Source organism: Corvus kubaryi, unplaced genomic scaffold (genome assembly GCF_017639235.1).
Source record: "Corvus kubaryi isolate FWS band 111438036 unplaced genomic scaffold, C.kubaryi_AGA036_p1.0 37398, whole genome shotgun sequence".
NCBI lineage: Eukaryota > Metazoa > Chordata > Aves > Passeriformes > Corvidae > Corvus > Corvus kubaryi.
The window spans coordinates 14,175,217-14,201,618 of record NW_024581137.1 but is presented as its reverse complement, the minus strand read 5'-3'; the positions used below and the strand labels follow the sequence as shown (position 1 = coordinate 14,201,618).

The 26,402-nt window shown below is 34.0% G+C and overlaps 1 protein-coding gene across 11 annotated transcripts in view; it reads left to right on the top strand.

Moving 5' to 3' along the window:
- The window catches only part of ULK4 (unc-51 like kinase 4), a 252,965-nt gene that overhangs the window by 17,229 nt on the left and 209,334 nt on the right, over positions 1–26,402 (top strand). For all 11 annotated transcript variants that reach the window (XM_042044411.1, XM_042044406.1, XM_042044404.1 and 8 more), the window contains 6 exons: positions 1,937–1,997; positions 3,912–4,093; positions 5,526–5,572; positions 6,386–6,464; positions 16,606–16,713; positions 21,035–21,118. In XM_042044411.1, coding sequence (XP_041900345.1) covers positions 1,937–1,997; positions 3,912–4,093; positions 5,526–5,572; positions 6,386–6,464; positions 16,606–16,713; positions 21,035–21,118 — 561 coding nt within the window. The remainder of the gene's footprint in view (positions 1–1,936; positions 1,998–3,911; positions 4,094–5,525; positions 5,573–6,385; positions 6,465–16,605; positions 16,714–21,034; positions 21,119–26,402) is intronic.

The following is a 26,402-nucleotide window of genomic DNA, read 5'->3' as shown; positions in this document are numbered from 1 at the left end:
ACCCAATTATCTGGCAAGCTCTCATGCAATTTTTTGGCAGTCTTTATAACCCTATTGTGTTGGTAATTTGGAGGAATGAGTTATTTTGGGATTGAATAATAATATTAAATAATATCTTACAAGAAATAGAAGCTACTAAATGCTATGTTCAGTGCTTTTGTAGATTTGTTTTCCGGTAACTTGCTTTGATATGTGTTACTTAAATGAACACAAAACTTTGGTTTGTTATACTCAAGACAAAGGCATCTATGAAGCCTTCTAGATTGGGAGTTAAGAGTTCTACAGAATAACTTTTGTTACTCTTTAGACTGCAACTGTGATAATGTTTCTATTAAGTATGAATTTATTTTCTCTCTAAAAGAACACCTGAAGTTACAAGAAATGTCCGTCCTGGTTCTGTCATACAGATTCTAATGTGCTAACAGTTTGTAATGAGTCTCCTGAGCAGGGAACTGACACTTGTTTGGTAGTAAAGAGCAAGCTAAAAAGCATCAGATCTCTGCAATGTAATGTGCATTTATAGGCAGATGTATTGGTAGAAGGAATGATAGAAGCCCCTTTAGTCTTCCTTTTGTTTCTGTGCCGGAAAAAATGAAGCAATCTTAGCAACTTTACTCAGTAAATTGCAGATTTGGGGAAGGCAACATTTTTCATTGGAAGTGAACATCTAAACTCATTAGGAATGTCTTACAGCTTTTAGTTGCTGTATTGCTTTAGTATTAAAAATTCTTTTGGTTTGTTTAACTCTTTCAAAAACTAAGAATCTTACACAGCTAGATAAAGTAACTATGAAAGAGTACTCTTTTATTGTGTTTGGGATGAGAGACATTGTTCTTAGTGGAGAATTTCAGAGGTAATTATGTGTTTGAATGTTACCACTGTTAATTCCTCAGTTGTGTCTCAGGACTCTGACACAAAGCCTTAGGCCTTCACTGCTTCTCTTCTTACTACAAGTATAAGAGATGAGATTAGGGGTAGATGCACATACTGATGTGCTCATGTAATAATAATCTCCTTACCATGCAATGCCAGACTCAGAATTAATGCAGAATAGCCCACTAAGTTCCAGGGACATGTAATCAGAGTCACTGCCTGCTTGGTGATGACTCTTTAGTCTGCTTTTCAGACTAAAGGATGATACTGACACCTGGTAAATCTGAAGAGCTTGCAATTTAATCTCCTGGAAAGGGATTTACTAGATGTTGGCAGAATCTTAAAAGCTGAAGTGTCAGCTTATATTATAAAATTTCCCTCTGTTCTGCAGATCTGTGGAATTGAGGGCCTTTTTTAGAAAATAGCTCTCTACTTACACTTAGACTTCATCTGCCAAAGGCTAAATTCCATTACACAGTTGCCTTTTTAAAAATCCTTTATTTACTGAAAATCACACTCAAATGCTCAGTTACTGAGCAGTCATCCAATTTCGTGATCTACCAGAAAATGATGGTTTTGCAGGGAAAAAATCCCCATACCTTATGAGTGATTAGCTGTTGATAATAATACTTTTTATATTCTGGAATGGTCTAGTGTATACATGTATTTACTGTATGGAAATGAATTGCTAAAACTTTTCATGAGCTGTCACCTGCATAGTTCCTTTAGTAGCTTTTGAAACCCAAATGCAAGTATTTTTCTGCATACAAGCAAGATAAAAATGTAAACTGAAAAAGTCCGGTAATTTTGTAATCCCATTTAAAAAATCACTTAAATGGAAATACTAGCAATATAATTATATAAAAACCATAGGGTTGGATCTCAAATGTTTGCTTGGAAGAAATACGTACCAGAAAACAATGGAAAATTCCTCAGTAATGAGCAGTAGTATGTACACCCATCCTGTACAAATTTTGCACATTTGTGTTCTCACGTTCACCTACTTAGAGATTTTCTAGAAATGTATTAAAACTAGTTGTAATGTGTTTGTTTATTTTTCCAGATAATGAAGCAAGTACCAGTTAGATTTGACTCGAAAACTTTACACATCCCAGCATATTCAGGTATGGATCTGCTGAAGGTTTTAACAAGTTCTGCATGTGCTGCTGTAACTTGCTATTGTAAGAACTGTAGCCTCCCCTTGTAGATTATACATGGTCACAGTTTCAGAACTCTTATTTTTTTCTGAAACTATAGTTGTGTATATGTTTTTATAATGTTTTTAGCTAGACCAATTTTGAGTAGCCTTTTCAGGTATGAACAGTTAAATGACATTCCTTTCTCTTCTGCCTTCTTCAGTTACAAGCCTGTGCTCAAAAACTTTTGCCATGAGACAGTCATCAATGTTTTAGTGTGGGAAAACCAGCATCTTTATTTCCAACTGAGAGATTTAAACTGAAATATTCAACCAAATATATTAAAATTTGACAAATGCATGGGAACAAGTGGCAACAGGATCTTAAAATGAGCAGTGTTGATCAGCCACAATACTAGGCAGCCTTGCCAGTCCCACCTTTAATCATGAAATGTTATGTCACTCCTGTCCCAAAAGATAATGTGAAGTTTTTTGGGGTTTTTCTTTTTGTTGTTGTTAATTTTCAATGTCTAGAAATATTTCTGAAAACTAGAGTCTGCTCATTGTCATGAGTACAACATTTCTTCTCCTGGAATATTTCCTCTAGTCTTTTTAAGGGAGATACTGGACTATGCTTGAAGAGGGATATCAGACAGATATATAGTCCTTCTAGAATTCACATAGAACCTCTTCCTAGGCATAAGAGTTCACCTTTCCATAAAGTATGTATTTTGAAAACTTAATTTGTTGAAGAAATTTTATGGTTGGAAAGGAACAAAACATCCCTCAATCTCCCAGTCAAGACTGTAATCGAAAATGTTTTTAATTTGATTCATCCAAAAATGATCAGATTCCACTGCCTAAGGGAAATATTGTATTTCATATTGCATTTAAGTAGTTACCACACTGATGTTCTGATATGTTTAACTGTTGTCAGTATTTATTTAATATGGGACAATGTTTTTTGTTGTTGTAATGTTTTCAGAGTTGTAGCTTTTTTCTGGACAACTTTCTGAATGTTTTGAAGATACTGAATTTGATGCTTCTAAGAAGTAGTATTAAAGATAATATAGAAAAATTAGTTGAATACCTGAGAGCTAAACATGTTTTCACCTCTGCTGGTGTTGATTTGCCTGCATTAGAAGGTGGTGTTACTTAAGTGTAAAATTGGCATGAAAGACAGAAAACATGCTTTTAAATATTCTATACTGGAGCGTATCAGGATGGCAGATAAGCTATTGATAAATAACTACCAAAACAGAGGGAATGTATGGCTGCTAGATTGAAATTAACTGTTGAGACTGATAAGTCTGAAAAAAATCTCAATTCGTGTTCAGTGGTCAATGAATTGAACCACAGGATCTATGTTAATTGTCCAAGTGTCTTTGATTTCTTTGTGCTCCTTCTGAAGTCATTCATGTTCTGATTTGCTAAGTCTTGGCTAGGTGGATACCAACCTATAGGAGTGATTATACATGTTTTCAGTTTATTTATTGTGAGGGGATTTCACTGCTTTCATTAGATTTTGCCCCAAATTTTACTTTTAGGAAACTGCACTTACGTATTAAGAATTAGTAATGATAAAGGACAGCTGCTACCTTTCCTAAGTATAATCCCACTAAATGTTTCCTTAAATGAAGGACTTAGCAGGTTTGCACTTTCAAAAATGTTTTGAGGCTTTTATTGCTGGATTTTTATCTTTTGTTTCTCTTCTTGCTACCTTTTTGATTTCTATAATCTTCAGACATGAATTCTAACATGCTTCTTTAATATTTTAAGTACTAAAATTATAATTAGATTCAAACTTTGGAACTTACTTATTCGTGGTGATGTTACTTTGTAGTATGTTAAAGCTACACCAGAGATCATTATCTTTAACTATTTGTTTTCCTCTTATGGTTAGTTGAGAAGTTGTCATCTATGAAAGACATGGACTGGAATAACTTCTTGAAACGAGTGTGTTCACTGCTTGACTCCAGTGAAAAGAATACAGGAGCAGCACGTTCGAAACTGAACTTACTGTACTATCTGTGCACTTTGGCTGTCCACAAGGAGATTGCAAGCAGGCTGACTAGCTCTCAGCTGGTAAACAATAAAGCTTTGAAAGTATCAACATGGTTTACATATTTGCCATTGTATCAAAAATTAGCTGCTTTTAGTTATATTTGAAGAAATCAACAGTGTACTGGCAAAAATATGATGTTAAATCAAGTAAAAAAAAAAAGGAAAAATTACTAAATTCCATGTCAGGTTTTTTAAAAGAGCTTAGGGAAATAAATTCTTTCTCTTAGATTTCAGATACATTTACATTTAGTTTTGTTGTATTAGGGAAAATGTTGGGGTAAAAACTAACCTTCATGAAGAGTGTAAAATACTGTATGATGAAAAATTAGTCTTTGTAAATCATTAAGTGTCATAGGATACTGTAAGGAGTTCACGTATGAATTGTTAAATTAAGTTTATTTGGTCATATGTCTGTAAAGAAAAGCCAGCAAGCTTTCCAAGGAACAGGCAGTAAAATTTACAGTAAGCAGGGCTTCAAAGAGTGACCATGCTCTCTGAAGAGTCTGTTTCGGGGTTTCATGTATCAAAAACCATTTTCTACCAAATAATTTTACTAGTATGCTCTGTAGTGGTTTAACATATTTCTTCAAGTCTTGCATGTGCAGAAGAGAAATAGACCTTTTTTTCCCCCATTATATAAAGGTATCACAGAAGCTATCCTAAGATGAGCACTTTTCATTTTATTTAATAGAAAGTAAACTACTTTGCTCTCCTACATTTGTAATAATCTACCTAAGTCAGAAGCTGACATGTTACTTTTGGATATGAGATACTAAAGGAAAAATTGCACTACCAGAAAACTGGATGAAGTACATTTAGGTTGGAAGCAGTGGTAGGTCTTATGCCATGGCATTCTTGTGAAAACCAGAAACAGAATTGCTGGAAGGTGTATTCTATTATCATTGGATAATTTGGAGCAAGGGGAGCAATAATCCTGTAACTGAATTGCCAATTAACAGAATATTTTAGAAATGAATTAATAATTATGCAGTTTGGTCTTTAAGTGGCTGTTTATATATGTTACCATTCATTATTCTAGTACTTGCCAACTATTTTGATTCACAGACTCACAAAATTATTTAATATTTGTTTCATAATACTATATGATGATCTCTGTGCTTGTAGGTGAAAATATCAGACCTTTTTCCTCTGAATAGCATTATTCAGAATGAAAAAAATTTCTAACGTGCTGATATATGTTTAGTAGTTGAGTTTAAGGCAAAAATAAAGGAAAATATTAGTATTTTTCCATTCAGGCTTTTTTATTTTTATTTTTATTTCTTTAATCAGTGTTTGTACAATATCTATAGTATTTGTCTGTGATAATACTCTTACCAAATGTTATCCAAATAAATTTTTATGAAATTGCTGATATTTTGATTTTTTGTTTATAATTTGGAACTATCAGATCATTGAAATGCACTGATGTTTATTTATGTTCTTTAAACTATAGTTCCCAATATTGATACAGCAGTTGCGTGCAGCCTCCAACTGGGATATGTAAGTAACAACTATTTTAAATTAATATGTTCAAGTACAGAATTGTCACTGAATTCTATTGAAGATATTCGTTAGCATGTTATTTGAGGAGTGTTTTAGCTTGTCAGACTGCTGTGGTATCTGACTGGCAGTATGATGGTGGATATGAAATGGATTTTTTTCAGCATTGAATTAATATATTGCTATTCTACAGCACCAAAGATTATAGAAAATCTCAAAAATTTTATCTAGATATTATATAACTTAGTATATCAAATAGTAACTTAAAACCACTGAATAAAATAACTCCGTACCACAATAGAGTAAAATAACTAATGGTAGCTTTTTCTTCCAGTACCTGTCAGGAATCGTTCAATGTGATAGTGCCCTCTGCTGTTTGTTTGATAAATATTGATTTTATTATTCCAATTTTTTCCTTCAATGAAACATTTAAAATTGATTTGCTGGTACAGATTTAATTTCTGTTTTGTCAGCTATCCTGAAAAGCCTAAATTATCTGTAGGGGTTTTCTGTATTGTATAAAAACTGAGCATGAGTGTTACTACTAGTAATCCTAACAAATGAAAGAATCTTCACTCTTCAGAGCTAGAGAAATGTCTTTATGCATATATTTACTGCTAAATTGGGCTGAAACACTGAAATAACTTGTTGATACAAAGAAAATAGAAATAAGAAGAAAATCTGAGCTGTAAGTAGGATGTCAAATTTTTCCTGCCCTTAGCAACCTGTGTAGAATATAAACAAGATATAATTGTTTTTGTAGTATTTTGTAAATACTTTTCTGCACCTACAAAATATTTATTTGATACACAGACGTGCTAATGTTGCTCGAGTGATTGGTTTACTGGCATTACACACATCTGGACTTGGAGAAAATGTACCTGTTTCTGAGGTAACTTTCCTTTTTCTTTTTTTTTTAGCAGGGAGTTTTGTTAATGCTTTAATATTTATGTCAGAAGCTTTCACAGCTTTTTTTGTTTTGAATCCTGCTTTTTTTTTAACTCATATGTGTAGAGTGTAATATAATCAGTTATTTTAATGTATAAATTTACAACCTTATTCTATGTAGTTGTAGTTCTGATCTTTACTAACCTGTGGCCACCAATGATAAAATATTATTTTTATCTCCTTTTAATAAAATCAAATAGTTGCTGTCATACTTCTTGTGCATGTAGAAAGAAGAAATTGTTGACACATTTGTGCTTTATTTAATGACATTGATTCCAGTTTTTTTCTCTCAAAGTACTATTTCTGAACTAAAAAGATTTTAGTGCTTACACAAAACTGGAATGAGGAAAAAACCATTGAATTCTAATATTTTCATGTCTTCAAATATATTTTTGCCTATATAATGTAGAATCAAATAACTGTAGGCAGTACACAAAATGTATTAGTTCATTTATAGGAAATGTAGGAAGGAGTCATTTAGGAGTATCTCATCTACAGAGTTGTGTTCCCTTCTGCTCCCTTCAGAGGAACCTGTGAGCTGGTTGAACATTCTTGCTGACTGTCAGCTATTTTATATTGTGTGATGCTTAAAAAAACCCACCACAAAGCAAACCTTTCTATCAGCATTATATACAGAATTAAATATACTGCTGTAATTTATCCTCTTACATGAGTCATCTGATGCTCCAGGTAAAGTTTATTGGTGGCTGTTGGGATCTAGGAAATGTCAAAATCAAGCTGTAGCTAGTCAGAACAACATAATGTGAAATGACACTCTGTGATCCAGGTCTCAGTCTGAAGATATAAGAGATCTATCTGTTGGAAGGGTTTTTTGTGTTTTCTTTCCTCTTCCATTCCTAGTAACTCCTAATACTTTTTGATTTTTTGACCTTCTAAATAGAGGTGATCTGCTTTAGCGCCAAAATTTATTTCCCAGTGTGAAAAGTCAGTTGAGAGCTTGTGGAGATGTGATTTTGGCATTATTTTTGCCCCATATGTGTACTGTGTTATCTATATCAAGTTTTCTTTCCAGTTTTTATCACTCAGTCATGGCCCCTTTGCAGCTTTTTTGTTACCTCATTGTAAACTCATCACTTATTTACAATTTCTTTTGTACTTTTAAAGTAGCACAGGACATAGTAGAGACTCGTGCAGGTTGCCACTGCTGGCCCTTATATTAAAAGCTGACTCTTCATTTCTACACCCTACTGCTTTCTACCCATTTAGACATTTATTTAAGGATAGTTCCTCTGTCTCTGAGGTTGAATCTGTACCATTATGTTTTTGTTGTTTTTGTCAAAATGGTTTTATAAATAGTAGTAACATTAAGCCCTGAAGAGGCAGAAAAACTTCAGGAAAGAAAAGAAGACTCCTTCTCATTTTACAGGCTAAAGTAAACTTTCACATACTACATGCCAAAAACCTTTAATTTATTTATCTTTGAAAAATTAATGTTTTGGGGGTTTTTAAAGTTTTTTTTCAGGCAATCAGGGTACAGGAGTTTCCTTTGAAAGTAACCACCAGAGGTCACTAAAACACAAAACAAAATGCAAGGAAACTACTGTTTCACACACTAGATAAGCGTGGAACAGTGTACTATCTTTATTCTGCTGATATATTCAAATATGTAGGTCATATTAGAAAAAATTAGAATAAATGAATATTTATACCTTTAAATTCAATTGCAGCTGATCTATTTCCAGTTAAGTATTTTCAAGAAGTATATTGCATTGATTAGAAAAATATGACACGGATCTTAGAAAACAGTAGGGGAATTGATCTCTTGTATAGCTGCAGATGAAGACATTTTATGTGCAATTTCTTCTATTGTGCAGCTGCAATTAAAGATTTTAATAGGTCATATGTTTTTTCCTGACTTAATATAATTTTTTCCCCCATGGAATTGCCCTTTATGAATCTGAAACATGATTTTCTATTATTTATTCCTAGTTATCTTATGAAAACACCTGAACTTTAAAGTTTTATTTTTGTATTTAGATTTTGAAACTGGTTATTAAAATTCAATTAAAATACCGCATTCTTTCCAGGATTCTGTTCTTCATCTTACAGGAAAAAATTCTTCCATAGTTAGGAAGGCTTGTTTCCATGTATATCTAATTTGGTGTATTTATTAACAGAAGCGATTGTCCTTTCCTTTCTGTGAATATACTGGGCCCTCTGCCACCTAGGATGCAGCCACTCTGATGTGACATTTCAGACTCAGTTTATTATTTTACAGAGGAGATGGTAGAGCAACTTAACAGTTTGCCTCCATGTCAGGGAGCAGTGTCCTTCTCTGTCTGGTAGGAGACCGCCCTGGAGTCGTTGTCTGCCTGGCCTTCTCGGTGGCAAAATCTTGTCCTTTTCCTTACCTTTTTCAAGTTTGCTAGTTGGGAATATCAGTCTCACACTATGGCCTAGGCAGTTGTGCCTGTGTTTTTAACAGATCTGGGCCCAGTGCTCTACTGAGTGTTTAAGGGGTTCAGAGAACCTGCTGCAGCCTTCACACTGCAAGCTTCTTTGCAAAGCCTTTGGCTTAATGTATTCTATGGCCAAATTAATAAACGGAATACCCCAAATGGAGGATGACAGCGTATCAGAGTATCTTCATAATATTGAGCTTTGAGTCCTTTGTCAAAGTGGTGAAATATCCAGATTTCTGTTTTCTTCCAAATTGAAACTCCAAATAATTTGAACCTTTTTATTTCTGACTTTTTGTTAAAGTGCAATTTAGTGGTTATTTTCCACGGCTGGAAAGCAGCTGTATTGTTACAGGTGCAGTTTTATGACCTGTAAACTCCTATGTATACACTAGCTAGCTGATTGTGTCTACATCCTTCAAGGTCTACAGTTTGTTGTCATTCAAATTCATACAAAACACCAATTTTAAGTCAGGTTCCTGGCTTACCTCTCTGATAACTCCTGTTTCTAGGCCTGTCCATGTCTGCCCATATTGTAGTAAGTTTCAAATAAAAATGGTTTGATTCAGCTATTTATTCCAAACCTATTTAGTTTTGATGTTGTTTTATTGTAAAATGACCTTTTAAGTCTTCTCACAAATGATCATAATTTTAGTGTATCCTTGTTTTCTCCAAGGGCCCTTTCCTTGTTTTGATCTGATATCTCTTACGTGGAAAAAAGCCAATACAAAATGAAATCCACCTGAATTTAAAAAATCTGTAGTCAGGTGATAGAATCTGTAGGAGAGTGTGTGTGTGAGTATTTACACATGTTCATATACACACATATATTTTAATTGCTTAAAACCTTACAGTTATCTTTCTGACATGATCAGGATTGTCACTTAATACTTTGGTAACAGTGAGAGGGGGTTCCATTTAAGTTTTTGGAGTGACTTCTAGTAAACTTTCAACCTCTATAATAAATTTATTCAATTTATTTTCAACAACCTGGTTCACTGAATTATAACTTACATACTTGCCTGGGGCACGTGGCAGGAAGACAAATGAAAAATTAACATTTTTCAGGTAAATTAGCAGAAACTCATGGTGTATTTGAGAAAAGTTCTTCTGAATTTATAAACAGAAAATGGAAATATAATTAAATTACCAGTGAATATGTCAAGCATGGCAATTCTGGATTGTTGGAGAAAATACTAAGACGTTTTATCATAATTGAAGATTCTCCTTTTCCTCTCTCAAAAAATTATTTTTATCAATCCAATTAATAGGGCTTGCTTCATGTTTGAAGTCCAAACCAAACTGGTAGTAGAAAACAAGGAAATTTTCAACTAGGAAGGAGAAAAAATACATTGCTGATTGCATGATGAAACAACTTTTTGCAATTTTCCTAAATTAATTGCCTGACTGAAGCAAAGACTCTAGCATTTTAAAACACATTTAATTGACACTCTTTTCATATTCCAGTAAATTTACTCTATTTTCTTTGAGAGACAAAATAGTACATTTTTCCATTAAAATTATATCACTGGTGCTGCCAGTATATCTGTTTGTAATAGTCTTCAATTTAGTTGTTGTGATAGTAAAACTGCTGTGTTGTTTTTGGTTTTTTTCTACAAGTCTGTTATTTTTGGGATGAGGAAGGTCTGTGCCCCTAGGACCCTTTCCTTCAGTAGATAAATATCTATATCTCTGGTAGTGATATGTATATATGTCATATATGTCATATATGTCATATATGTCATATACACTGGAGATGCATTTGGGGTGTGACAGGCTAGGTGAACTAGATAGAATATTGTTTCTGTAGTTAAAATAACTTAGCAGGAACATTTTCTTTTCTGTGGAAGAAGTGAAATATTTGCTTTCTTACATTGCTACAGTATCAGCAGAACCATCAAATACGTACAGAAAATGAAATGTGCAGTTGGCATTCTGTCTCTGGGCAAGAGAGACCACATGGAAAAAAATTTGTGCCTAAGCTTCTTGACATGAAACAAATTATTTTTTCCATTACTTTAGAAAACATATATCTGTGTAAGGCCTTAAATATTTCCTGACATAATTTTGATATTGTCTGTGTGATGTTTGCAAAGTCACATCATATAATATTGCAATTCTTTGTGCCATACTCGAAGTTCTTTTTTTTTTTTTTTTAATTAAAGCTTGACATAGCTGAGAATTTGGTTTTAATATATTTTTGGTACTTTAATTATCTTTTGAACCAACCAGCTTTGGGTCTATGCAAGTTGTTGTACAATTTGCACACTGAACTGTTTAGCTCTTCCAACTAAGTGCATTCCTTAAAGAATTAACCTAAAAGAGAGCCCTTCTTCCACCTCCTTTTGTCTTGCACTTGTGAATTAATCAAATTGTAGACTAGGAACAGAAGAAAATAATCTGGTCTTTTGCTTCAAAGCAGACGCTTGATTGACACAATTAGGCTACAGTGTGTTTTATGATAGAAATTGCACACTGGTGGTAGCTGAAAAGCCTAGTTTTCTGATGTCTTCTGATTACTGCACTAAAAGACACTCAAACCAGACTTAGTATTAGGCAAGATCATTTGTATATTAGTTGTAGTCCTAGCTTTTCCTCTAAATACCAGACATTTCAGCTATCATCTGGGGAAAGAAAAAAAGTTATTTTAGTCTGAAACACATTTAGAAAAGAATTCTGTAGGGAAGAACTATTGTTTCGTCCAGCTTGCGTCTTCACTGAGCAGAATGAAGGAATTTGCAATACTCAGAGTGAACTAATTTCAAAGAAAATTTGTGGAAAATCCCCTATAATTTTTTTAAAAAATATGAGATATTCTGTGTAGAAATGATCAATCTAAAATATTCTACATGAATATTTTATTGCTAGGCATTGGTCTTTGAGTGTCATCAGCATGGCTTCTAAAACATGGGTAACAGGGCCACTGCTTGGAAGAAGATGATGACTTAGAGTAACATCAAATCAATTTATGAATAAAGTAAAAACAAGAAAGAGAAGAGGAAAAAAGAAAGAAAAATACCACTTCCTTGGATGTTCCTTCCAACCCTTATTCTGTGGAGACTGATTTCTAGTTTGTTTGCATCTCTAGATGTAAACCAGCTTCAGTTGGTTGCCACTGGCCTCAGTTTTGAAGTCAGAAATCTTTGCTTTTTGGGCTCCTGAGAAATCTTTTTCATTCCTTGCCCTTGGCATAAATGAAAACAAGATCTCTTTGCAGTTAGAGGCAAGTATTTTTACCTGGTCCTTCCTGTCATTAAAAACCTTCCAACTTAAGGGCTGGGGTAGAAATCAGATGCATTCATGAACATCTGCAACTGAGCTCTTGTAGTCATACAACTGTCATGACAGACTAGAAGAAATAACTTTTCTTTTTCTTAAAAATAAAAACAAACAAACTCCAAAGCTTGTTAACAGGACTTCTACATGCATTTTTGATTTGTTAGTAAACATAGCAGATTTATATTGCTGTTATTTGTTTCTGATTTTATCCCTTTGAGACCTTGAGTGGATTCCAAAGCAAGTTGAACCTCCTTTTGAGTTCATGACATCTGGTTTGGCCACTCATCTACTAAGGCCTCTTCCTCCAGCAGTTAAGGAAAAGTTGAAAAGATAAGAGTTTTCGTAATGAATCAATTTTGCATTGTCTTCCACCTGGAAAAGTGTTACACCTCCATCTTATGTTGTTCCCTAGAGGAGTTGCAATATGTTTTTCATTTTCTTTCTTTTTTCCCCCCCCTACATTCTGGAGAGCAGTAATGCCACATCTATAGTCTGATGGTCAGACTTCTCTTCAGTCCTCCTTACTTCATGATCCAGTTTGAGTCGAGATGTTCAGAGAAAGCTGGTAGTTTTGGGTTTTTTTCATGTACCCTTTTAAAGATGAGTACTTGGTATGAATGTTACTCTAGTTTCTTTTCTGGTTAGTGGCAATAAAACCATGGCATACTTTCTCAGCGTGGTGAGATTGCTTTTCTCAGAGGAAAGTCAGGTTGCTTTGCCATTACTTGCCCACATTACACAGTGTGTATGTACTCACAAGAAAATCAACTAAAAAATAATTGCCATTATGCTTGAGGCATGGACAGCTTTTATCACTGTAAGGGTTTGCAGAATTACAAATATATTCTAATTTCCACTAATACTTGCAGACAGTCATACTAATAGATCAAAGATGTAGTAATATTGTAAATCTGTACATTGCCACTCTCCAACTTAAGGTATAAAATACCTTCCTTTTTTGAATATGCTCTAATTTTCGCGTCTGGACTCTTGAAACTGCAGGGAAACTTCTAGATACAGCTTGAAATAGATTGAGAATCTGCCACAGGTAATAGATCAACTCCACACACTATTGTTGTAAATTAAGGCAATGATTGTCTATCCAGATATGAAACTTTCTTATTTATTTTTTTCTTATAGCTATACTAAATCTATTCAGTTTGGCAGCTAGTGTAAAAGGTGTAGATAATTTATTAAATTGAAGATGCTTTTACTAGACAGTGTAGGACTTGCAGTTCATTACTATCTACTTCTACGAACAGGAAAATGTAGGCAGGTTGAAAAGAAAAAGAATGTACTACAGATAAGAAGGAGACTTTTTTGTCAGTCTGTAGTTAAAATAAATTTGATTTTTCTGTTGTGCATTTTACCCCACACACTGTGGTACTTTCTTTACCTAAAATGTATACCACCCTTTAACATTGAATCAAAGTGTCTAGCAGATTTTTTTTTTTCAGGTCTTATATTTTTTCCTTATGAAAGGATGAAAGAATATTTTCAATCTTGTGCAAATCACAGTTGTCAATATTAGAAGCGTCCTGTCAAGAGCAGGATACAGTTTGTCTTCCTATTTTAGGTCATTTAAAATGTGTTTGTGAAATGATGAACACTGTATATTATATAACATTAAATGTTTTTTATAAAAACATTTGCGTTTCTATATAATTTTATTTTTAATATAGATGATGAATCATGACTTCCTGTTTCATAGGTTCCACTGCAGAGGACACAGGAAAATCTTAAATAGGTTATTGGCACAGACACTCTGCCAGTTCAGTATGTGATTTATTCTGTGAACCCCATTTCCTGCACTTGTGTAACATTTAATTGTTTAATTGTGTTCTGTGAAGGAAGGGAAATCACAGGGCAATTCTGTACTCTGTGTGCTCTCTAGAGAAAACGAGGCCATTATCTGAGTGAGGTAAATAAAGTCTTGTATATGAGAGATTATGAGTATCCTCTGTGACGTGTGGTAGTTACTTCATGTTCAATGCCTTCTGCCATAGTACTCCATTCTTGTTATGGATCTTCTTACAGTTACTAAAATTAACCTGTAGTGGACAAATGTATAATATATGATGATGAGAACTATAAGTTTCGTGCAACTTCTGTTTCTCTGTAACAGAGGTAACAAGCGCAAATCAGTGACTAATAGCTCAGATTTCTTCAGACACACCTTCCTTCTTGTTTCATAAACAGTTTTTTTCAAATAAAAACTTTAATTTATTGCAGTGTTGACTAGCTTTTTGGCAGGTTTTTTTAGTGCACAAGAAAGGAAATTACTTCTTAATTTGAATTTTGTTAACTCAGTTTTACCTCTTTTTTCATTCATATATGAGAAAAGAGTAGGAATTGGACTATGAGAAGAATTACTTCCTTTTCTTATCACTTTAGAATAAAAATAATAACTAGAATCTCTTCAGAATAAGAATAATAACTTTTCCTGGAATCTTGAAGGAGAGTGAGAAACAATAATTTCTGTTCACCAATATGAAATATTGTTCTTGGATTTAATTTTCATTAATTTTAAATCTTAAATTCTTAATTTTAATGACAAACAAACCCCAAAATACAGAAGATGGATACTCTATGCAGTATATTTATTGGTAATGACTGTTTTGTTAAACTTCAGTTGAGCAGTAAGGCAGCCAAACAGAACTTAGTACAAGTGAATATAGTGAATATATAATTTACTACACACAAAGGTTAAATCATGCTTTTATTTAATAGAATGTAGAATTTAGAAAATTGTAGGATTGCACACATAAATGTATTTAGATAATGTGTCATCAAAATTTACCAATATATTAACCATGCTTTGGCAAAGCAAGTATTGCAGATGCAAACCAGTATTAGTGTTGATACAGGGTTTTCTGCTGTTGAGATTCACCATTAAAACTGGTAATTTTGAGCAGCCTGCCTTGATCCTTTATAGCAGATGTACAAATTGATTTGTATTTTCTTTAAGATCTGCCTGTAAACAAACCAGTGCAACTTAGGTGTCATGATGATTTGATGTCCCTAGCTAGTCTGCTGGAACTATGGTCAGCAGCTCATGTTATCACACAGTTCATCAATTTTGTATGGTTAAGTACTATCTCAGGGCAGGTTCACCCTCAGTGTAAAGAGGCAAAGTTGAGGGATGTTAACTGGGTATGTGTACTCTCTATTTATGCCACAGTGACAAGGTGCTTTTAATGGTATTGATTATACAATCAAAGTAGTTCTCAAAATATATTTCATCACAAAAGCAAGAGTAATTCTGTATAGCTGTAGAAAGGAAATCTAATAAAGGAGAAAATGCTGTCATTATGTGTTCATCATTTAGTGCAGAATTGCGCTTGAATCAACTTACTTGACTACTACTTTCTCAAGCTGAGATACTAGAATCTTTAAAACCTACCAATATACTTATTTATTAAATATGGAAGTAAAGTTCTCTCTGGAATGATGGCTAATTAAAGTTCCTGAATAAAATGTGTAGAAATGCTCTGAAAACAGTTAAAGAAAACAGTTGATGACCACACCACTACATTAAAAAAATGGGGACAAGGTCAAAGTTTGTTTAGTAGATCTTTTTGCTTTGATTCGAAGACTACATTTCCAGTTTTGATATGATTTTGCTGTACAAAGATTGGAGTTATGAAGCTGCTAAGGTCAGAAGGTGAAGTAAAACAAGGGAAGTTGAGGATAAAAACTCCTTGGTGCTCCAAGGAAGAAAAAGTGCTTTACTGCCAAATACTTTTGCATGGGAAAGTCACCTGCACAAGATGAATCAAATTTTCTAATTTCCTTCCACCTCCTCTTTATAAACAACACATCTATACACACACAAATGCATATATATGTATGTATGCTTTGCATACAGAAATTAATGAAATACAAAAAATCTAAAATGGTATGTCCAGTTCTTACACAGTAAGTTACCTTTGAAGTTAGAGATCAGGAGACAAAACTTCAATAGTTCTTTGATATAATATCTACACAAAAGACATCATTAGAGATTTCTTGTTGTTCGTTCTTTTTGTAACGTGATGGTGAGAACTTTCAGATCTTCTGACAGGAACGCAGGAACAGCAAGTAAGCATTTTTTACCTGGCAGATCTATTTCTATTGTCCTGAGTGAAGTAAAAGAACAGATAGCTGATAATTTGTCACCTTGACTAATTCCTCATTGCATTTTGCTCCATGTTGCATATATAATGTTTTGTAATAATTATTTTTTCTTTTTTACAATGCTTGCTAAATCCCTTGCAAATGGCTCTTTAGCATAAGTAAAGTGTGTATCAGTAAGATGGCATTTGAGATAAAGCTTTTTACCTTTAGCAGTATGTTTTGCTTGACAAAATGCACATGTTGTTCTATTAATTGATTGTTTTAATTTAGGCAATTACACTTTTAACCGAACTAATCAGAGAGAACTTCAGAAACAGCAAATTGAAGCAATGCTTTCTGCCAGCACTTGGGGAGCTGCTCTACCTCATAGCCAGCAAGGTAAGACTGCAAATGATCCTTACAAATTTGGCAAATGTGAAAACATTTCCCATGGAAAAGTAGACCAAAAAATCAAATTACTTAGTCATTTGTATAGTCAAAAGTTTCTGGTCCTTCTATCTTCTCTAATACTTACTCCACTTTAAGAAACATGCTAGTTCAATTGTTTACTTCATTTGAGATTAATTAAACAGCATTCTTCAAGTGTAGCATTTTAACTTCATAAAAGGATTAAATCAATCACTGTAAACAGTGCTGGCCTCCAAGTGGCAGATCTAAGCATTTGAACATCTAAACTAGAGATGTTGATTAAACAGGATGTATCAGGACAGCCTATAATAACAATAAATCAATATATTAGTGTATCGATACATCTAGTTCATAGTAGATCTTACTGTAGCATGGTTGGATCCACAGCACTGTGAAAAAGGAATTGAATGATCCTGACTAATTTCAAATGGACTTGTGTTTATTCCTGATTAAAACTGATTTAAACTTTCAGGCTAGAAAGTTTACATTATTAGTAGATTCACATTAAAATCAGAGGTTATTTGTAGAAAAGAAATACTGTCGGTATTAAGAATTGAAGTTGACAGCTCCTTTAAACCATCACATTTCTTTTTCCTTATTCAAAGCATAAAATACTGTTATTTAATAGAAACAGGGTTATCTTCAAGCAGGAAAATGCTAACCTTGGCTTTTCTGAAGCCTTTGTATTATCTGCATTATCTAATAGCTCTGAATGCTGACACGTTAGTTACCAAGTGAGTTGGTAGTGGAGCGAGAGTAGCAAATGAATCATTACTTCAGCTTTAGTTTTGCACTGAACTTCCAAGTTTTATTTTCTTTAGCTACCTCCTTTGCGTGTTACACAAGATGCAGCGGTGGCCTTGGTTTTTGTAGAAAAACAAGCATTGTCCTATTTTCATTGGACAATTGCCAAAGTATTTGTCAAATACACACTCACAGAACTTATAATGAGAAACTATGTTCTGAAAAATGCATCCAGAGTCACAGCTTATATGTTTTAATAGTTTCTCAGTTTTTGTCAGGAGAAAGGATTTGTACCTGCTATCATCAAACAAATAAACTTTAAACTCCAACTTGAAAATTATACTTGGCAGGAATATTTTGCATGGCTTGATTTTATTTTGAAATTAAACTCTGGTAGCTGAAACAATTCTGTTAACACTGGTTATAGAACACCAAAATGATTTGCACAGGTTTTCTCCTTCTGAAAATGTGAATTGACAGATTTTTGCGTCTGTGTATGAACTTCACAATGTTTAAAGCATGACAACTTGCATATAAATGGCAACTCTGTCAGGTTTCAAGGTTAGTTTTATACATATATATATATACACACACAAAAAAATATATATATATTAATGGGTTGCATTATGTTAGAGTATAGGAATAAATATTTGGGCAGATATGAACTCAAGACACCGTGTCTGTAAAATTTCAAAACTATCAGTGTGATTTGTATGCTTGGAGATACTAACCCTTCAATTTTTTTAAAAAAAGCACTTTTCATTTTCTATTTTATACTTATTTAACTTCAGAATACTGTAGTGTTGTAGGCATTTTGTTGCTCATTAAACTGCTGAACAGTAGTGCTGAATGACCTTACCAAGGTCATATAGCAAGTCAGGGGTAATAAAACAAATCAAACAAGAAAGTTTATTGCCAACTTAAATCTTTAAACAGCAAAGCCTTATGGCTTGACTAATAAAGAAAAAGAAATCATAACTGCATCTAATTCATTAAGGACTATACACTTGTTTTTCTTGTTTCCTTCCGTTTTGTGCTTTCTTTGGCCTGCTTGATTGTTTTATCAAACTGCTAAATATTTTCATTTAAACTGTAAGTTTTTGAGGGCATGTCTGATTTTATTTATTAGTTTATTCCCTCTGGGGTTTAGTGAAGTATTTCTAGGGCCAGCCACAAATTTAATATTAAATAATGGTAAAGGTTATTTCTTTTTCACATGAACATTTGGTAAATCATAAATTATCAAGTACTTAAAATCAAATTCAGCTGTTTAGGTGCAGGATTATTAATTAGGTAAAATACGGGGTCATTATTCGCCACTTCTATGACTTAGAAATACTGGGAAATGTCCAGATAATGGTAATGGTCCTGTGCAATCCTAAACTCTGATATTGTGTGTGTACTTATATATGAGATCTCGTAAGTAAGATCTTACACTCCATCTCTGCATTTTTATTCCAAACAGAAGCCAAGAGCAATTCACAAGTAGCATGAGCAGACTCCAGGGAGTATGTTCTGATACTCTTGAGTGGATTGCCTTGGGGGAAAACTTTCAAGTTCTATGTAATATTTTTATTCATTTTATGGTGTTCGTGTTATTAGGGTGCAGAACCTAAAGTTTAATCAAAATCAACATGGGCTATGAGCAAAAAGTAGGAAGATTGCCCAGTGTTTGTTGATATATTTAAGTTTATTAAGTGTCAAATGGTGTACATTATGTTTAGGTAATTAAGAATGGTACTAAGTTGCATACCCCTTTTGCCTTTTTAAATTTCTAAATACAGATTAAACCTTGCAGAAAGTCATTAATCAGTTTGAAAAATGGAAGAACTATTGATGTTTTAGGACTGCATGATTTCTTAAGGTTTTTATTTTATAGTACATTTAATATGTATGGTTACAAAGAATTTCTGGTTAAATGAGGTGAATACAATGAGAAACAAACCTGTGCTAGTTCCACCGTAGATTGTAATTTTAACAGTGTTTTTACTCCTAGTCTTGTACTGCCTCTTCCAGGTAGAAAAAAATTCCACTTTTGACTGTTTGAAAGTAACGTACCTTTCCTTTCTTGAAACTTGGACTGTGTCTTCTTAAACTTAAATGTTTAATTAAACTTAAATTGCCTTGGAAGGCAAACTGTGATTCCTTGTCAGCATGTTCTTACTCAGATAAGATGGAGGAGGTGGAACGGAGTGGATCTGATGTGTCTGTTGGATGTCAAGCCACTCTTGTTATTACTGTTTATATTGTCCCATTCCTCCTAATGCAAAGTTAGCAGAAACAAAGCTTACAAATGAGAGATTTAAAAAACTCATTTTCTCTATGGATATATGTGGCAAATAAAGTTTCATTTTCAATGAAGAAGGAAAATTAATATTTCTAGACAATTCAGTAATAGTCTTCCATGTTCATTTGCCATGCTTTAATTAGATGCCTGAAATGATCATATCATATATGTTGAATTACTGTAAGCCACTCAGAAATCAGCAAATTTAGAAAGTATCATTTGTTTCTGCATCATTAATCCCCACCTTGCCCATCCTATGCCTTTTATTAAAACCAGTTAATTAGAATGCTAAAAATAATGTGAGAATATAATTAGTAGAGTTCAAGAATCGTATAATTTTTGAAGAAATTACTGCTTATCATCCTTTGTCTGCTTACTAAAACAAGTTTCTCATGATTTCATGGCCTATCATCTTCACACCATCTAATGCCTGTTATTTCTCTCTTTCTTTCCCAAAAGAGGCTATATTTTTTCCACTTGCTAATAGCTCTGTGTTACTAGCCTGGATATGGAAGTTGTTGCAGTTAAATCTCGGTGATATCCAAGTGTCTCCTTTTAAACTTAAAATTTTACAATAGGCTACTGCAGGGACAGGGGGAAGTAAAGCTCATTTCTAATGGAAGAATTAAGCCCCTATTCAACTAGTAGTGAATTAGCCTCTCTAACAAGGTGATTTCAAGGAAATACACATATTAAATACACACAGTGTTCATATGTGTTGAAGGCTATACCATACATAAATTTTCTTAAACACTTAGTATCTCTTTACATGACTTCAAGCATTTTTTTTCTAAGAAAAGTTTACCTTTTTTTTTAAACTACCAAAAAAAAATTATTTTTGTTTGTTTGGTACAATTAAATCACATTTAAAGAGAAGCATTTCTAGTCTAAACAGTCAGTTGTCTCTTTCTGAAGTACTCAAAATGATTGAGAGGAATGAAAGAACAGACACTTTTTTGTGTCTGTGTCAATTAGAATGCATTGATGAAATGCAGAAATATTAGAACAAATTCTGTTATGGATTTTGGAGATTAAATCAGCTATGGGTTTAAATAAGATAGTAAAATATCAATCTCTGTGCTGCATATGAAATAACATTAAATAATAATAATGTCCTGAAGTTTAATATATTGAATTGCATATGTTAATTTGAAATGTATATAATATGAACCTTATTAAGAACATGCTACCCATTTTTTATGTGATTGAGATTGTTGTGATTTTTTGACTTAATCAATTGTGCCGTTGGCTTCATTTCAGGAGGAAAAAGGGGAGCACCCCAGGGAATGCTGGGCTGTTCCCTCAGCTGCTTACACTGTACTAATGAGGTGTCTTCGGGAAGGGGTAAGGCTCTTTCATGGTCCTCAGTAGAATTTCTCCACAGTAATAACCCTTTAGGCATTGTGTGAGGATTGTAGCCTGCAGCACTGCAGTACCTTGTCAACCAAGTATTGCTCTTGAATTTAAATAATCATAAGACCATGACCTAAGCAGGAGATTAATGCAGTGATGTTCTCTGTACGTTCAACATTTATGTATTGCTGCTTGTGTTGGGGGAAATGGGATGGTAAATATAAATTACTGTTAATAAACGTGAAATTTATTAATGATGTAGGCATCTTTTGAGAAATGTTCTGACAGTTTGTGCTGCCCTCTTGAGCAATTTGTAAATCTTTGAGCAAGATTTAAGGTTCTTTCTTGAAGTGGATGATACACAGTTTTTTAAAACTGCATTGTTATCCTACTGGCTTGTCAGCATTCTTTTGAGGCAAAAAAGTAGGAATTAGGTTTATTCTCATACAGGTGCTATACTGTGTTCTTCATTGGTTGTGGTGATGGCTTAGCTGTGCTAGAAGAAGGGAAGAAAAATATGCATATAGTTCCATTTGTAAAATGAAAAGGAATTGAGTGGAGGGTTTACATTCACTGTTTGTATGAGACCGCTTGACTTTATTTTTGCCCAAGGCAAAGCTCAAGGCAGAAAACATGTCAGAGGTTGCTAGAAGGTGGAAAGCAAGAGGAAATACCTTTTTTCCTTCCTTTTTGAGATCTTTATTGCCTACAGATTGTGATTAATAAAGAAAGAGCCTAGATGCATTTTAATATCTTCAAACCTTCACGTGACCAAGAACACAGGACTGAGTTTGTATTGTGGATGATTTCCAGCTCATAATTGGAGTAAGATGTCACTCTAAGGCACAGTAGTGAGATGCTATTTAATTATAATTTAATAATGGACGACTTGCTGTTTCTGAATATACAGTATACAGAAACTAAATCAAGACATCCATAAGGCACTAATTTATTCCTATAAAATGAAATCACTTCTTAGTCCTGAAACATCAAATTTTTCTTAATAATTTATCTTGATATATTTTTTCTTGAAAAAGTGACACAAAATAGAAATGCATTTGCCATGCAATAGTTCAAATTAAATTTAATTAAGCATAAATTTAAAGTTATGTCTAGGCTAGCCAAGTATGGCTGCACGTTTATATACTTTCAGTTTGTGCGGATGCACATTTGTAGTGTAGATACATATTTTTTAAAATGTGTTTGAAGCTCTAAAACTATTCAAGACTTTAGTATGGAATGGACCTTTGGAGGTCATCTAATCCAACCTCCTGTTCACAGTAGGTCTAAATAGATCAGGTTGCTCAGGGACATGTCTATTTAACTCATGAATGTCTCTAAGAACTATGGTCCCACAATCTCCCTGAGCAATGCCGGGGCCTCCTTCATAAGAAAAAGTTTTTACTTGTTTATGTTGGAGTTTTTACTTGTGGCCATTGCCTCTTGTCCTGTGGATATGCAGCTCTGAAAACATTTGTCATCAGCTTTTCTTTATTACATGTAGGTAAGCTTTGCATTCTTACATTAATAATTTAAAAAAAATTATATGTAATTAAATAATGAATACATTGGAATTGTTCTAAGCTCAGTTAAGTAAATTTTACATCAGGATGTTTTCTGAAGTGATTATTGGCATATTGTCTCAGTATTTATGAAGATGGCAAACTAACTTTTTGTAATGAAGTCTGAATAACTACAGTGCATTTTATATGCATTATAAATACTCACTTCTAGTTTTTATTGCCAGTTAAGAAGCTTTATTTGATGTATTTAATAAAAATTCAAGAAAATAAAACCAATTCATGTCATTCAGTACTATAGTTTATATAGCTTTGAGTTTTGTAAGGTAAGTTCACTGTTCTTGAGTTTCATTATGAACTACTCTGAAGCATTCTTGGGTTTCTGAAGTTTTATAAGATTTCTCATTATCAAAGCAGAATTGCTCTCTGAAACAGAACAGTAGAACAGGAAGAAGTTTGAAATATGTGTGTGTCCCTTTTATTTGCCTATAAAGGAACAAAATGTTCAGAAAATGCAGGTAGTGTCATTTCCACATACCTTCTGTGCCTGAAAATCTAACAGTGACAAAAAAGTGTATGGGTCAGTGAAAGGAGTTTTAGGGTGATGGAGTAGAAGATTGGGAAAGTCTTTTATCTGTAGGGGAATGCAAGTTCAGATTTCCTGCATTTCAGAGTTGTTAGCTTGAGACAGAAGCTGATTTTCAACTCAGGCAAAGAACAGTTTAGTTCAGCTGTGTGTCAAAATAAGGGAATTGGTACACTCATAAATGAGCAAATGATAGGCTTGATTTGACATGTTTAGTCTTGGTATAATGTTGTGATCTGTCAGAATGCATGTAGTAAACATTCCGATATTTATTTACTAAACTTCATCAACAACTGATTCCAACAGTGACACAAAATACCTGTTCCAGGCATCTGTATTTGTCTAAGTTCAACTTCTAAATGTTTGTGTGCAGTCTCTAAGATAGCAGGGTCCTGATTTCTACTGCCTGAATGCATGGCTCTTAGAGTTCCTATGTTATCCAGTCATGAAAGATACTTTCTGTTTCAGAAAGGATATTCATATTTAATATTAAGTACCTAATGCTAGTGTGACAACCATTTTCCTTTTATGCATTTTACTTTGTTTATTCAAAACTAGTTTGCTAAAATTACCCTTACATACTTGACCCTGAATGGATCATCCTGTCTCTTATTTGAATCTTGTCATTGACTCTGCATATATTTTTTTCTCTTTATTACATTTAGGGTTCAACCTACTCTTATCAAAGTGAAATCTCAGCTTTAGTTTCTGTTTTACTTTTGCTTCTGTTCACACTTACATCCCAGTCAATCCTTTCACCTTTCTTCTCTGATTTGTCCCTTGGATTTGCCCCTCCCTTCCTTCAGATCCTCCCTAGTCTTAGAACTGATAACCATTCCCATATCCAAACTAATTTTTGATGTGTTTTATTATATTTCTTCTCTGATTTGGTCTGGATTATGTTGCTTGGACAAGGTCATTCACTGAAACTAGACAGTGAAGTAAGAAACTGTGCAAGCCTCCTTTTTAGTCTTCCTGAGAGTGGAACCATTGAAAAATCATTCAGAAACTTGGCTTCTGTCCATTTCTGTTCACAAATGGCATGTAAATATAAAATACACAATTATATGCAATTTTAGTATTAACTTCATATAATGTCAAAAAAAAAAAAAATACAGGCAATAAACTTGCATGGATAAATGAATATATACATACTTGCTGTATCTGGCTTTTAAAAGGTGCATAACCCTCTCATTTTATAGAGTGGCACATGGAGAATATATTTGAATTAGAAATAGTGAAGGAGTTTACAGAGGATAATTTTCTGTATCTTTGATGTGCAAGGTACTGTGTAAGCAAGATTTTTAATAAATGACATCTTGCCAGAAAGCTGTATAGTACACATTTCCCTCTTCCGTATGGACTTCTTCCTTTATGAGGGAGCAAGATATAAGTCTGAGGGCTTTGGTTCTGAACAAATGAGAAATTTTAATAATAAAAGAAATCTTTAAAAAATAATTGCCAATATATAAGATAAGGCAGTATGTTCTATAATGTATATTCTTAGCCAGAACCGTTCCTCGATAGTGACTTTGGAGGAGAAAGGAGAATTTTGAGGAGAGGAGAATAAAATCACAACTGTTTTTTTCAGAAAGTATAGTACAGCCTATACTATCACAGGGTCAGTTTGAATCATATATATTGTCATTTTTATTTCTTTAGACATCAGTTTTTTACTGGCAGAACTGCCTATAGGATAAGAGTAATTCTCTGAATCATATACATTATCACTTTAATTTCCTCTTTAGATATCAATTCTCCAGTTTACTGCCAGAATTTAAAAAAAAAATTCACGAAAAGTATTTAGAAGTTTCATTTCAACATATTTACTCTTCTCTCTGAAGGCTTTATATTGCAAATTGTTGCCAAACTAAGACTTAATTCTTAGAATCATGAATGCTTTGGAGGATACAGCTTTAATTCATTATTTGTAGTTTCTTTTTATTCTGTCTTCTTAGATTAAAGGAAGAAGTGTACTTAAAAGTTGATCTAGAAGAATTTTGTGGAATGCAGTGTTACTTCCTAAATCCTTCAGCTTTAATGTTTATTTATCAGTATTATGCTGCTATTCAAGTATATGTATCTATATATAGTATAATATAAGATCATAGAATCATAGAATGTCCTGAGTTGAATGGGACCCACAAAGATCATGAAGTCCAACTCCCTGCCCTGCACAGAACACCCTAAGAGTCACACCGTGTGCCCGAGAGTATTGTTCAAACTCTTGTTGAACTCTATCAGGCTTGGTGCTGTGACCACTTCCCTGGACAGCCTGTTCCAGTGCCCAACCACCCTCTGGGTGAAAAACCTTTTCCTAATATCCAACCTAAACCTCCCCTGACTCAGCTTCGTGCTGTTCCTCTCACTGGTCACCAGAGAGAAGAGATCAGTGGCTGCCCCTCCGCTTCCCCTCATGGGGAAGTTGCAGACTGCAATGAGGTCTCCCATCACTCCTCTTGTCCAGGCTGAACAGACCAAGTGGCCTCAGCCCCTCCTCATACGTCTTTCCCTCAAGGTCCTTCACTATCTTCGTTGCCCTCCTTTGGACACTCCCTTAACAGCTTAATGTCTCTTTTGTATTTTAGCACTCAAAACTGCCCCCAGCACTCAAGGTGAGGCTGTCCCAGTGCAGAGCAGAGTGGGACAATCCCCTCCCTTCCCTGGCTGGTGATGCTGTGCCTGATGCCCCCCAGGACACGCTTGGCCCTCCTGGCTGCCAGGGCACTGCTGACTCATGTTCAACTTGCCATCAACCAGGAGCCCCAGGCCCCTTCCCATGGTGCTGCTCTCCAGCATCTCGTTCCCCAGTCTGTCCATACATCCAGGGTTGACCCAACCAGGTGCAGAATCTGGTACTTGCTCATCTTAAATTTCATATGGTTGGTGATTGCCCAGACCTCTTAATTTGTGGAGGTCTCTCTGCAGGGCCTCTCTGCCTTCAGTGGGGTCAACAGCTCCTTGCACCTTAGTTTCATCAGTAAACCTACTTTAAAAAGATCATAAAATATTTTATCCTAACCTTTAATAAAATGAAGTTATGCTATTTTTAGGTAGTATATTGGTTAGCATAGTGACTGTAACTTCAGTGCCTCCAAAATTTTTGGTGCACTGTTAAATTTATAGCAGTCAGTAAAAATATCCAGTAGATTCAGTTATTTCAAAAAAA